This window comes from Aythya ferina, assembly GCF_964211825.1.
Source record: "Aythya ferina genome assembly, chromosome: 3".
In the NCBI taxonomy this organism is placed as follows: domain Eukaryota; kingdom Metazoa; phylum Chordata; class Aves; order Anseriformes; family Anatidae; genus Aythya; species Aythya ferina.
The window spans coordinates 117,981,589-117,995,605 of NC_140298.1; the positions used below are offsets into that span (position 1 = coordinate 117,981,589).

A 14,017-nucleotide genomic window follows, 5' to 3' on the forward strand; every position below is an offset into this window, starting at 1 on the left:
TTTTCTTGTATGGGTAAGTGAGCTGATTTAGCCTAGAGAAGGCTCTGATGTTTGCTATCACCAACCCAACAAATGGGGATGGGTCAATTTGGCCAAAAGCAGAGGAAGGCACACAAGGAACAAGATTTCTTTTAGTCCCTGTTAGCTTGGGTTAGCTGCCTGTGAAACCGTGGATTAAGTCATCTGGTTCATCTTAAAAGTAAAACTAAAGGCTCAGACAAGACATTCTTTCAGTTACGGAAGCTTAAAATGTCAACTGAACATTTCTACAGCCACCAGCTATTTACACCACACCTTGTTGTGACGAGAGATGAAGACAGCACGTTAGCTGAAGCCTTTCACCAAGGTTTAATTAATGTGCTTTGTGTCACATTTCAGGGAAGCTAGACAGTCACCACAGCTCAGCCGTACGGTGACTTTCCACGCCACCATAATCCAATGGCTGTTCTTCAGGGCGTGCCAATTTTGAGATCATTCACATACTTGTTCTTTTTCTTTGTGCTGTTTTTCCTAACTGATGACAAGACTTCAGCCCAGTCCTTTTTTTCATCTGCATTACTCACCCTGATTTTCTTTCCACTCAGCAGGCTTTTACTCACTCCCAAAACAGCTCTGTCATTGCTGGCAGTTAGATCCATAAGCACCAGCCTGACAATTCAGGTAAACTTTAAGTGGCAATGCTAAAACTGCCCAGTTCCATCCGAAATCATATTTTGAGAGAGATCTTGAAACATGCAACATAAATGCTGATGGCCAGATCTTACCATTAACACACATTAATTAATCTATATCATTGTGATCCTGTGAGGTACAAGTGCTGAGGTACAACTTCTTCATATATTTATGAAGAAACCAATACAGATGCACTTGCATTAGTGACAGCAGGACTTAGTTTCAGATAAATAAATAATTATTTTGAGACCAAAATCAAGATTCTTGTGTTCACATCATGCCTCAAATTCCTCTCAATTACTCACTCTCATCCAACTGGAGATAAAAATTAGGTAGGTGAAATGGTAATTGCAGCCAGCTGCCTACTTTGCTCTTCTGACAGAGAATGCTGCCCCAGGGTATGGATAACCAAACTACCCTCTAACCATGGCAGTTCTAAGCCTGATTTATTAATGTAAACCAACTTTAATTTCAGCTTGTTTTAAAACCCTGGCCTGAAAATTGAATGCCTCAGATAGTGCTTTATAACCTACTTCACCTCTGTTGGAGAGGTGAGCACACAACTGGGGGCAGTTGCTATATCAGCTGTTTCATTTTTATATTATTCAGTATCTGAGTTAAACTCTTACACTATTGCTTATTACTTTGAAGAAACTCTTTCCTGCTTAGAGGGCTCATCAAAACAAATTGCAGACTGCATCCTAGCTCTGATCTTCACCATAGATTTGGTAGTTGTATTCCTGCTCTACATGGCCCATGCATGTATTTTTTTTTGAATAGTCACTACAAGCAGATACACAAAATGGGTCATCGTTTCACAATGGACTATAGGCTGGGGGATGTGCTACTACTCTGTTTTTCTAATGACTTTTCTTTTTAAAAAGATATCTATGGTTCAATCTGGAAACTTTAAACTGAATTGGGTCATCTTGGGCCACTTCCTCTAATTTAATACTTTCCAACCCCCTCCAAATAGCTTCACCCCAGCTTTCACCCAGTCAGAAATCATTCACCTATACTTATATTGCATTCTTGATGACTGTATTAACTGCACATACACTGGAATCAATCAAAAAAGCAGCTCCCTTTCTGATGGGGGTGGCAGCTGATTAACACCACACGTCAATGTGCCACAGTGATTCCAGAAAGCAGCAGAATAATGTGACATCCTACTAAAACTGCACAGGGGCAGAACACACCTAATATCTGGCTAAAGCACGGGAAATTTAGACTATATAATTCATTGCTTGGAAGTCTGTTAGAAGTCTGATTCAAAGTTAAGGCTGCCAGAGTGTCCTCATGTTCATACAAAGCACAGAGGAGCTCTAAGATCACTCTGCAGACTAAATTACCAGCATAATAAAGATGCACGGGGCAGTGCGGCCTTACCTCCAGATTTCTCTCCTGCTGTGAACTAGATCTTTAAAATCTCAAGTGCTGGCTATTTAATACTGAAATCCAACATATTTCCAGCTAAAACAAAGAAGAGAAGGAGACTCAGGGCACTGTCAACAGGGTAAGAAACCACTAGTTTCGAGTGGAAGACTAAGTCACCAGCAACAGAAAATAACTAATTAATGGTTGTGTCAAGAAGCCTGCTTGAAGTACATTGGTAGTTCAATTTCCAATACAAACCATTCTTTTGTCAGCTGCTACTCTTTGCTGTGACTATAGAGAAGTCTATGGTTGCACTGGCACTTGCACTATGAATGTCCATGTGCTAGCTGAATTATCTTCACCCTTGAAATAACCCATCTGGGACAACTCTGACTGCATTCACGGCAGCCCACTTTCTTGATCCTGTTCTTCAAGACAGGATTTCTCTTCCTAACTCAGTCTGACAGAAGGTACAATCAGCAGGCAAGAGGTCAAAGCACCTCAAGAATCTGATTGCCACTGGACAAGCATTTAGTCATGCCTACAAGAGGTATGGGGAACAGTGATATAGGACTTTTCAGTGAGAGAGATGGATGACAGCACAGTACAGGACAAGCCGCTCCTTTCAGCCTGACAAGCTTCAAACTTTGAATTCATTTGCTTATTTATTGAAGAGAACAGGAAGGATACCAATTACATTCCAGATTCAATAAGACACTTAAAAGAACGAACTAATGGGCTCAAATTCGAGCATGAGATTTAGACAACTTCACTAGGAGGCACAATTCAGCAATTGTGGCTTCAACCAACACATTTAATGCTATTTTTTTTGTTTGGTTGGTTGTTTTTTTGCCTTTGCTATACAACTTACAGAGCTTACTCATCTCCTTTCACCAAGTCTGTGGTGGTGCTCAAATCTCTTAAACAGCTCTTAAACATCCCTCTACTTTGTTCAGGAGATGTATGGAGAACTCCAGCTTTTAATGGTACCCATTCTCCGATCAAGCACTGCATGATTTTCCTTCTCTTTCAGTTACACAAAAGTAGAAGTAGAAATAAAGCATCAACCAGACCAAGCAAAGAACTTAATGCTACTGTTCGCTGGTCTAAACATCAAGCAAATACCAAACCAGTAGAACTATCCAGCTTAGCAAACTGCTGATTATCACTGCAACCATTTCTCTGCTCTTTCCAGACAAATTAACAGAAAAATCTCTCTCAAGATACCATCTTTCTGTTTTGTTTTTAGCTTGTACTTACACTACTGGAAAAGTTCTGAGCATACTTTACATGGGGATGGGACGTTATAAAGCCTCTTGGGGGTCTTCAGTGTTATTCACCATTCTGTAAGACACAAGAGATATAAAAACGTTAGATATTTCTGTGAAAGACAGATTGACTTGTGATCTGGTTTACAATTATACAACCAGCTTACAGAGGGCAACCTTCTGGCAGTTTCACCAGGCAGTAGCCCCAAATCACTTCACCTGCGAGTAGGAAAAACAATGATGGGCTCTGAAGGATTCTTCTCCATCACCCAAATCCACCTTCTGTTGAAAGTGATGTATATCAACCACTAAATAAAAACACGGTTAAGGAAAACGCTCCCTGGAACCATTGAATTTTCTTCTTTCAATTTCTATGTTTTACTCTGTGAACCGTTAAAGCCTCGTCTGTTTTCTTCCCTTTGTCTTCTGTAGAAGCTTTGCCCCGGTTTGCAGCAGACCCACGGTCTTAAAGCCTGGTAAATAATCCTTTGTACCCAACCACCCTATGGACTGCAGTGACTCATGTTACACATGAATGCTTTACAGATCTAAACAAGGCCAACCAGATGAAGATTCTGAGCTTGTGTACACCAAACAGATTAAAACCTGGAAATGATGACTCACATTACTCTTGATAATCTGTAAGTAATCCAGATCCATATAATCTATATCATCTATATAATCACAGACATATGCTTCAATGCACTTGGAAGATTCCTAAGGAGAAAGTTGATGTCTGGTAGCGTAATCAGTCCACAGACAAAAATTTAAATTACAATTGATTTCTTTTGGCCACAAGTAAATTAATCTGTGCAATCATTTAGCCTTATGACAGTTACCTACCCTTTTAACTCACAAAAGCTATTAAAAGGATTATTTGGCTAACATCCGCAAAGAGCTCAGAAGACAGGTACTATGTTCCGAAAAGGAATGACCTAATAGAAATTTCTTCAGCTATCACTGCTGATGTCTTTCTCCACAAACTAACACAGACTGAAAGTGCTTCGAAAGTCAAACTATTAACCGACGGGGAAGAGAAAGGCTGGATATGAGATCCAGGCAGATGTGGAAAGATCTAGAGAGATTATTTACACTGCAGGCTCTGGGTTTACGTGAGCTGGAATAAAAAGCAATTGGGTAGGGAAGCAAGGAGATTTACATGGAATAGTTCACTCTGCTCCAACAAGGGTTTGTCTGCAATATTAGCACCCAAGCCTCGTAGCTGGACACTCCTTGGCTCTTCTCAGTGTTAAATGTGGTCCAAATGCTACAGCAAGCATCTTCCTTTATCTCACCCGAGGACCTCCTGAAGGTTTGGGGAAGAACTGCACCTCTTCTAGATGGAGCCCACTGGGCGTACGCAGCCTACGCCAGGCTCACGAGGTACACGCTGCATTATTTATGAGAGGTTTTGATCTTCTGGTGAAAAACTTGGGACAATAAGCTTTTCCAGAAGGAGCAGCAGGCAGCTTCTGGCCACCACCTTCCAGCAGGGCTTTAAAGCTTTCTCCACAGTTGCTCACACCCAGGTTGGCAAAGGCACGAGCTGGGTGTTTTCAGGGAGGGGAGCTGGCTGCTGTCACTTCCAAACCAATTCATTTGGCCCACATCTAGGTCTCGAGCTGCCTTCTCGCTCTCCAGGAAAGGAGGCTGCCAAGAGCAAGGTCACAGACAAGATGCGTGGTCCCAGCGGACCACAGGTCACGTACCATGGTCTGGGAGAGGAACCTTGACACGGGAAAACTGATGGATGGAAAAGACAAACACCCAGGTCCCTTGCAGTCTCAGCCACCCGAACCCTTTTAAAGATAGCTCTACACCAAAACACTTCTCGGTTAAATCTGTTAGCAGTATTTAAAACATTTTCCCTGAAGCAGTCACAAAAAAAAATAATAATGAGATCATGCAGTTGACTTATTGCCAATTTTTGAGTTTAATACAGAGAACTGTTTTGTTTTCCAAAGAGGAACAAATTAGATTTAAATATATACAAACTTTCTGAAGGTCAGAGAGGCTAGTGATAGAGAACTGGATTCCGCAGAGAAAGACGGGCTTTGAGGGCGAGGAGTGTGGAAGGAGCAGAGAACAAAACCCACAAAGGAAAGAAAAGATCACCTTCCATCATCATGAAACACGGCATTAAACTGGAACACGAGGGGATGAGATACAGAGAGCCAAAGAAAAGGCTGCAGTAACTCAGGTGTGAGATGACAAAGGTAGGACAATGATTTTAGTGATGCTAATGGAAGGAACAAAAAAAAAAAAAAGGAAGGTACAGGCTTCAGATGTTATAAATGAAGAGCTATTAGGATCCAGCCCAGATCTGGGATGTGAACAGAGCAGGGAGAAGGAACTTTTCCAAGCTACTCCAGATCTGTGAGGGCAGATAAAAAGGATGCTCGAATTTCAGCAGAAATAACCAAGAGAGAGCTCACAAGAAAATATGAGGCAGTCGCAATTTTTGCTCCTTTAGAGGTTGAGGTGGCACTGTTGCAGTCTGGACGCAATCGTAAATTCTCACAGACAAAGCCACACTGCAAGGCAGGTCAGGGAATCCTCAGGTCTGCCTCGGCAGCTGGAATTGCAAAAGCAAATGAAATTAAACAAAAAGGAGAAGAAACCAGCGTTTCCGACATCTGCTGCCAGAACAGAAGGGCAGCTTTTGAAAAGGGTTACAAAGGGTCTTAGGCTCAACGGTGATCTGAAGCTTGGTGGTACAGAAATACCCTGCTCTCCCTGCACCCCTATTAAGGGTTAAATAAAATGGCTTTGTGATTTCAGACAAGGAACAATCCCTCACCTCGAATTTTAGGGAAAAATTTCAGCCCAAAACAGCGTAACTTCCACCTCCACCACCAAATGATGATTGTAAGATCATCAATACTCTTCTGCTTGGTCTAATTTAGCATCAAGCAAAGCACCAAACCAGGCTTAATCCCAGCACAGGTGTCACCGCAATCCACGGCTGATATGCAAGCACGAACACACAAACCTTTGCCCTTCTCGCATTATTCATTAAATACATTATCTGCTAACCCAGGGATAACACACTACCTGTTCCCCTTCCTTCCTGGGGCAGACAATAAAAAAAATTCAATATTAATATGGAAATCATGGCCACAGTTGTAGAATCGGTTGTAATGAACAATCCTGTCCCCGGCTTAAGTTGCTATAAAGGCAGCTTAAATTTACAATGGATGAGTCTTCGTGGCAATCTGTTTTTCAGATATTAAAAATCTCATTTTCTCGGTGCCAAGGACAAGTGGATGTGTGAAGCAGTGGAGTATCAACTCTGCATTTGTCTCACTTGACATGAAATCATTCTCATTTTAGTTTAGATTTTTAATACATTCTTGGGATCCACTTCAGTTTTCTTCATTTCTCACTGTATGCAATTAGATGTTTTGAAGAACAGTTCACCCTGATCCACCACACTCTGCAGAGGCAAGGAAGTCACTTGGTAAAGATGAGGCTCATATCACTTATTTGGAAAAGAAATTGATTTTCCTTTTTAATTTCTGAGTGAGTCACATAGTAAAAAATAACGGCACCGCTTTGTACTTCACTAATACCTCCCTCAGTAAGTTCTTAAAAAAGGCTTTACAAATAAATTAAGAGCCTTCTGTCCTTGGGAAAGAGAAACATCACCATTTTGTCAAAGTAAAATATGGACAGAGGGGCTAAATCCCGGGCTTCCAGCCACCCAGGAGAGCATCAGTGGTGAGGACAGAGGCCCCAAGACTGTTATGCTACCAGCTACTGACCTGCTGAAGAACCAAGTTTCAGCTTGCTCATAAACCTGGTCACTGGATGGTGAAGGAAAGGAGAAATGATGAGTGGCTGTGTGCGTTTCTACAAATGTGGGCCACTTCATTTCAGCCAATTCTCCCTCTCTTTGCTGAAGTCAATGTAAGCAACACAAACCTGTTACTGGCTTAATTCCTGTCCAAAAGACATCTTGCCTCAAAGGCAGCAAGAGACCAAGGAACCATCACACCCTTTGCAGTTCATTCTAATGGTTAATCACCCTCCCCATTGAAAATTGGGGCTTGATTTCTACTTTGAACGTGTCTGGCTTCAGATGCCAGACAATAGCCCCTGTTAAGGCTTTCTTTGCTAGCTTAGAGTCGTTTATTCTTGGGATACGTTCAGACAGGCTATTGTTTATCCAGGCTTTTAAAACTCCAGGTACTGCGTTTGTATCAAAACTTAAAATTCATCTGGGTGCGTGTACAAAAGTAGGACTAACATCCAAAATACTAAAGCTAATCTAGGACTCTCTAGCCCATTTTCCCAAAATAGGCCTATTAGGAAAAAAAAAAAAATGCTCTGCCATATGACTCGAGGATGTGTTACATTTGTGCCCTGGAAAGCAAGGTTAAGAACCTTCTCTAAGACCTGTCACCTCCCGAGCACGCGCTGCGGCTCGGCAGCGTGCAGCATCCACTTCTACGCGGTCAGCGTTGCCTTTTAGGTCTCTAGGGTCGAAGTTATTTGAATATTATTGCTCTAAGTTAGTGCATTCATCTGTATCCTAAGCAAGGTGTTGTGCAGACCCTAAGGAAGGTGCACGAGCAGCTCTGGCCAAGCACCACCGCTAAGCAATGCTGCAGCTTTGGGTTACCTCAACGAGCAGTTTGCACAGAAGATGTTGGCTCAGTCACGGGGTAACAAGGCACGAGCTGCCAGGGCAGAGACCTTATCTTAAGGATGTGACCTTCTAATCACAGAAGAGATTGGAAGGGACCTCCAGAGGTCATCCACAGCCCCGCCGTGTTCAAGAAGTTCTACCTAAAACTGGTGCCCAACACCACGTCCAGACAGTTTTTTAGTATCTGCAGGCAGAGACTTCACCTCCTCTCTGGGCAACCTGTTTCAGTAAATCAGAAAGAGATCAAAGGGAGCAAGAGAGCGTATTTTCCACAAACAAAAACTACTAAAGAAAGTGCTCAGAAGTTATCTCCAATCACCTCTGCTTTCTTATTGAGACTGTGTTGGGTTTTCTAAGCCCTTTGGTCTACGATGCAGGAGAAAGCATTATTTGGGGATTGTGGTGAGGGAACGGAGGAGCATCCTGCCAAGTTTACAGTAATTTATTTTTTTTTTTGACAGGATCCTCTTCTTCCTCAGAACTCTTTAACTGACGGGAAACCACCAAAACAAGCCTTTTCCCCTTTAGAAAACACATGCCTTGATGTTATGATAAAGAAAGCAACAGTTGGTGCACTTAAAAAAAAGAATGTGAGTAAATCATTGCTCCCACAACATGCCCTGCAGCAAAGCTCCACAAAAACAATTGGCTATTATTTCTCTTCCCTTTTCCCTTCCCAATCCCACACAAAAGCAGCACCCTGAACCCAATGTATGGGCTTTGCCCAGCGGGCAAGCTGGAGGCCAGGCTCCATCTTGAAGCAGATCAGAAGCTGCTCCTCTCTTCAAAAAGACTGAAGTCACAAAATCAGTTTCCCAAAAAATCAGCTTCCAGAAAAGCAGGCAAGTTGAGCTGTATTTCACTGGAGAGGACCCCAAGCTACTCCAGAAGGCCCAGAGATGCATAAAAGGCAATGCAGCCCAAGCAGAATGACACCATTTAGTATGTTTTTTTCCTCAACAGCAGTTGTAACATGAAACGCTGCCCTCAAGACCCATCTCCAGACACGTTCCAGCAGACCCCAGGTTCTGTTTCCATTACTGCTTACAAGTATGTTTTAGGATTTAATGTACCAAGCACCTACGCTGTTATATATCCTGAATTTCAGTACGTTGTCAAAAACCTGCCTGGAACCAGAAGCCAGAATTGAATTAGTCTTGGTGCCTCCAATTACACGTCGGTCCCTATAGGGGAAGGATGACAGCAAGGCACCCACCTCCTGGCTAACAGCGATAGCTGGCAGCTGCTGCAAAGCCTCAGTGATCAAAGAGATCCCTGATCCACTTAGATCAGTCTGACGGAGCACTGAGATGGACGAGGAAGAGATGGTCAATCACGGGAGAGAATTTAAAGAGAAGGTGGCTCTCAGCTGGGTGGTTCAGTCCAAAGTCTGACCCTGCAGCCGAGCAGAAGCTGTCACAAAGCCACGAACTGCACGGCACGAGGCAGCAAGGAACAGCAGGGAGCTGCAGGAGCAGCCCAATTCACAGCTAATTCTCGCAAACCTCTAATGAGAAAGACAAACCCTGACGGAGAATCAACATTCAACACGTTTGCACGCCAAAAAGTCCAGACTATAACTTGAACTCTTTGGCTATGTACAGTTACGCACCTTAATCTAGGGAAAACTGGGGATGGGGGATTGCCAAACTCTCGAGTCCAAGCCTGGGCCAGCCATACAATAAACGAGGGGCTCATTGAAAAGAGATCTCAATTAACGCTAATTACCTTAACCGATTTCTGAAGTAGCAATGGATATGCCAACTGACATGAGATCCAACACTGCCAAGTGAAATATGTCTGCAAGCAGACCTCCAGTGCAGGACACAAGCAGCAGAAGTGCTCACACCGAGCAAAGCATCTCCAGGCATGCCCACGTGCAGCCCCTACCTGGGGTTGTGGCCTTAATAATGCCTCGGTTCAGCTTCTCACCAGCTGGATCTGCTCAAAGGAATTACTACACAGTGTGTTGGGGCAGAATTTGACTTTCCCTTCCACCTCCCGAGGTGCCCTAGGTGCAGGGTTTGGGCACAGGGGAACACCGCAGCCCGACACTGCAACTCGCGGACAGCACGAGGCAGAGCAAGCATGCTGTGCCCAACACTTCATGCTAGGAACAAAAAAGAAACCGTTGTTATTATGGCCTCCAGATCTTCCTTTTTAGCAGAATTCCAGAAATTGCGCTTGGCACCAGGTCACTTGACAGAGGGAGATTAATTGCAGGATAGGGGCACAGCAAACCCTTGGCAGGCGCAGAAAACTGCCAAGAGCCTACGTGAATACCAAAATGCCCAGCGCAAGATGCCTGGATATTCAGCTGAAGTGAGCTGGGAACCTATGCCCAGCTGCTGACCTAATAAAAGAAACCAGGAGTTTATCTGCTGATCAAATATTTCATTTGATCACTAGTACCAGCAAGAGGCATGGAAGAGAAAATCCCTCATTTTTGCATTGCTGCATGGCACAGAAAAGTATCGAGGGGAATGTGGCATCACTTAGCCATAACGAGTTCCTACGTAAAATTAAGAAGCATTAACTCTTTAAAATGCTCCAGATTTTCATCAGGTCCACCTCTAAAGGCTTTATCCATGTGGAGCAGTCGGATCCACTTGCTTTTCCTTGTTCGCACGCTGTGCCAGAAAGCCCGTGGGGCCCTCTCACCCCTGCAGAAGTACATGGTCCAGCAGATGTAGGTGCAATATTTTTCTGTCCAAGGCAAAGCGTGCACGCTGGTAGATTTATTCTCTAGAGGCTCCATCTAATTTCGACCCACTGAGTAGTTGAGAAGATACAGAGATGGTTTGAGTCAGCAGACTGGCAGCGAGAATGGTGCTCTGGTTACATCGGTGTTACGAAAACTACAAAAAAATGGGGCGTTTAGCAATGTGCTGTCATCATTTCAGAGCTTGGGAGGCTCTGTTGTTTGGAAAAGCGTGCTGGAAAAGGAATGATACCTGACCATGAAAAGGAGGCTTTTTAGGTGTTTTTCCACGTGGTTACTTATTGCCTGAGTGAAGGAGAGCAAGTGATCAGCAAAGTATGGGGATTCACTGCTACAAGTTTGTCCTGTACAGAAACCTCCCACACTCCGATGCTTCTGTCCAGAAAAGAAATAAATTCCTACACACCTCACAAAACACTCAAGCAAACCTCAAGTCGACGCTCCAGCAGGACACCCTAACAGCAAGCACCTCTCCTTCCCCTGCCCAGGCAGCATCCCCCAGATCGGGATCGTTTCTCGGCTCAATATTTCTGCAAGGTCCTTCTCCTGCCTAACACATTCATGGGGATTTATACGAGCGACTGTCTGGAACCCTGCTTAACAATGCTAATAGCAGAGTTCCAAGAAATCGGTAGTTTGGCAATTATAAATACGGCAATACAGGCTGAAATATGTGCTCCTGCTCGCTAAACCTGTAATCCAAGTTCTCTTTTTTTTTTTTTTCCCTCCCCATAATAAGTGGTTTAAATTTAGTACGAGTGATTCACTCGGCGCAGGTTTACGTGGTTTATTTATTTATTTTTCGCACTTGGGATCCATCTTAGATGACATGGAACAGGAAAAGAAGAAAAGTCAGCCCATTAAATGCAGCGCCTGCCCTAATCTTATCATAACTTTATTATTATCTCCTCAACTTGGCAACTTCCTCCTATGAAAACCGGTAGATAACGGGGTGGACACTTACCCAGTGGGTTGTCTAGAGCTTCTTTCACTCTAGGTTGGGCTAAGGTTAAAAAAAGATCCATGCCCTGTGGTCTGAAGGCATCCCATCCCAAGACTGCTCTGGCATCATGATCCACGTAGCCCAGCTGAGCAGCACCTTTGCCTTGTAGTAGCCAGGCTTTGGGGGCAAGGAGCACGGACCCATTTGTGCATTTTGCTTAAAAACTCATAATCAGAGCATCAGGGATTTTCTAAGTCTCCATTGGTGGTCTCATCCCTAACTTTGGGGACTTTGGGAATTTGTGATTTTCACTGCAGATGGAGGAATTCAGCCAGATGTGGGCAGGCTGCACAGGTCAGCGAGCAGCTCAGGGGGAAAATGGGGCTGCTCAGTCTCCATCCTCTTCCTCCTGCCAAAACTAACCCAATACAACCAGCCGAAAGCTTTGCCTGCAGATGCCCAACTCCGGCAGGTGGCTCGTGACGCACGCAAGGTAACGGGGAAGGAGGTAGGCAGGAGAGCAGATGACAGGGGAAGCTTTGGGACAGCAGCACACAACTGTTACAGCAAAAGTTGGCTAAATATATCCGCAGCACAAAGTAGGTGGGTCAGAACATACCTCCAAGAGAAATCCGTATTTGGAAGCGCAGCCCAAGTGGCAAGCTATAGGTTGAAAGGAGGCAGAAACACGAGCAGAAGGGCTCGAAGCAAGAGCACTTGAAGGATTTGGAGTGTCCCTCCTCCTCCCCCTCCCTCATATATATTCAGGCAAAAGCACAAAGCAAGGCTGAAATGCGAAATAGCCCTTAGGAAAGAGGCCAGAAAACCAAACCTGCAGAGGTGAACTGACATCCACGGTCTCAAAAGAAATGATTTAGCAAGCCTGGAACCAAAACCTAGAGCTCTAAGGCTGTATAATGCTAATCCCAAAGTCAAAAATCTAATACCACGAGGACAAGGAGTGGAAAAGTTTTATTACAGAGAATCCTGAAAAACTGATGAATCTTGCTGGGCTGCGAGGGAGTTCTGCTGAATTCTCTCAGAGCAGGAGCTCTCCTCGAGCTTCAGCTGTGGGAATGTATTGGGAGTGTTGATAAAAGCCAAAATTGCAGAACATTTAGAAATGCATAATTTAGTAGAGGACATTCCGTACAGATTCATAAAAGGAAGGTCATGCCTGACAAATCTGCTGAAATCCTTTTTATTATACGACCAAATCGTTAGGTTAGACAAGAGTGAAACAGTGGACATAAGTTATCAGTAGCTCAGGAAAGCATTTGATTTTGTACCACTCAGGCTGATTTACAAAGTCATAAAACATCATCCGGGGAAAAGGAACTGAAATGGATTAGAGCACGTTTTAGGGACAGGAACAAAAGCAACCCAGAGAGCGGGAGGAGCCTGAAACAGAGAGGTGTAAAGGTCAGACAGTTGCTAAACACATTGAAATGGGCTCCGAGAAGGGTAAAATCTCTGTTTAAGAGGCAAGAACACTCAAGTCTGGTGACGGATCTAGGGAAGAGGGTTACTACAGGTTGGGAAATGGGCAGGAAAATGGGGGTAAGATGGATGAGCAGGGTCTGCTGCTCAGCAAAAGGGCACGAGGGGTGCTGCAGCGACCTGTGGGATTCGCTGGTACCAGAGGCGACGTGGGAAAGGACCTGCTAGCTGCGAGTCTGCCTTCCCTTCCGAGGGGATGCCACAATTTTATGGCCATTAATAAAATCTGCAGCTATGCGTGTTGTGGTAATGATATGGGTAATTAAATCTGAAGCTTCTGGGAATTAAGCTGATAGCCTGAAAGGGTCAAAAAGAAAACTCCCTCTTGTACTTAATCAGAGGGATAGCTCTGCAAGCTGGAGAGGCGCAGTAATGGTCCCGTACTGACCAGGGCTTGACACCCAATGCTACATTAAATGGATCTCCATACAGACCCAGCTTGACTCTCCAGAAATATTACTAAGATTTCACGTAGGATACACCAAGAGACCATGAGCCTCCATGAAACCTGTCCGGTTTGGTTCCTGTGTTGCTCGTTTCAGACAAAATCCCTTCCAATTACTCTTAGATTTTGGGTGTTGGGATTATCATCGCCCCAAAACTGCCATTTATTCCCATCTCTGGTAGACTCGAGATGAGCTCTGGGCCTCGATGACGATGCAAGTTTTTATCCTTGCTTTCTCTTTCCTAAGAGAGCAGCGACTCTTCCCAGTGCCCTCGTGAGCTGGGGTAACATCATCCCAAGCTAACCGAGCCGCGGCAACGCGCTCCTCGGCTCAAGGTGACCCGTGCTGGAGCTGAGAAGAGGAGGCACATCTCCTGCTTCCTCCTCTTGTGCCCTCAATACCAGGGCATCGTGCTGCTGCCGCCACCTGTGGGGACGG

The 14,017-nt window shown here is 44.3% G+C and overlaps 1 protein-coding gene across 20 annotated transcripts in view; it reads right to left on the reverse strand.

Annotated features, from left to right (window-relative positions):
- Positions 1-14,017, reverse strand: part of HMBOX1 (homeobox containing 1) — a 115,626-nt gene that overhangs the window by 70,796 nt on the left and 30,813 nt on the right. For 16 of the 20 annotated variants that reach the window (XM_084513298.1, XM_084513294.1, XM_084513305.1 and 13 more), the window contains exon 2: positions 3,310-3,393. In XM_084513298.1, the coding sequence (XP_084369424.1) occupies positions 3,310-3,332 (23 nt within the window). In that variant the 5' untranslated portion in view covers positions 3,333-3,393. Of the gene's footprint in view, positions 1-2,061; positions 2,146-3,309; positions 3,394-3,484; positions 3,600-5,752; positions 5,772-14,017 lie in introns of those variants that run through there. The other 4 variants (XM_084513302.1, XM_084513299.1, XM_084513290.1 and 1 more) reach the window with 4 other exon arrangements.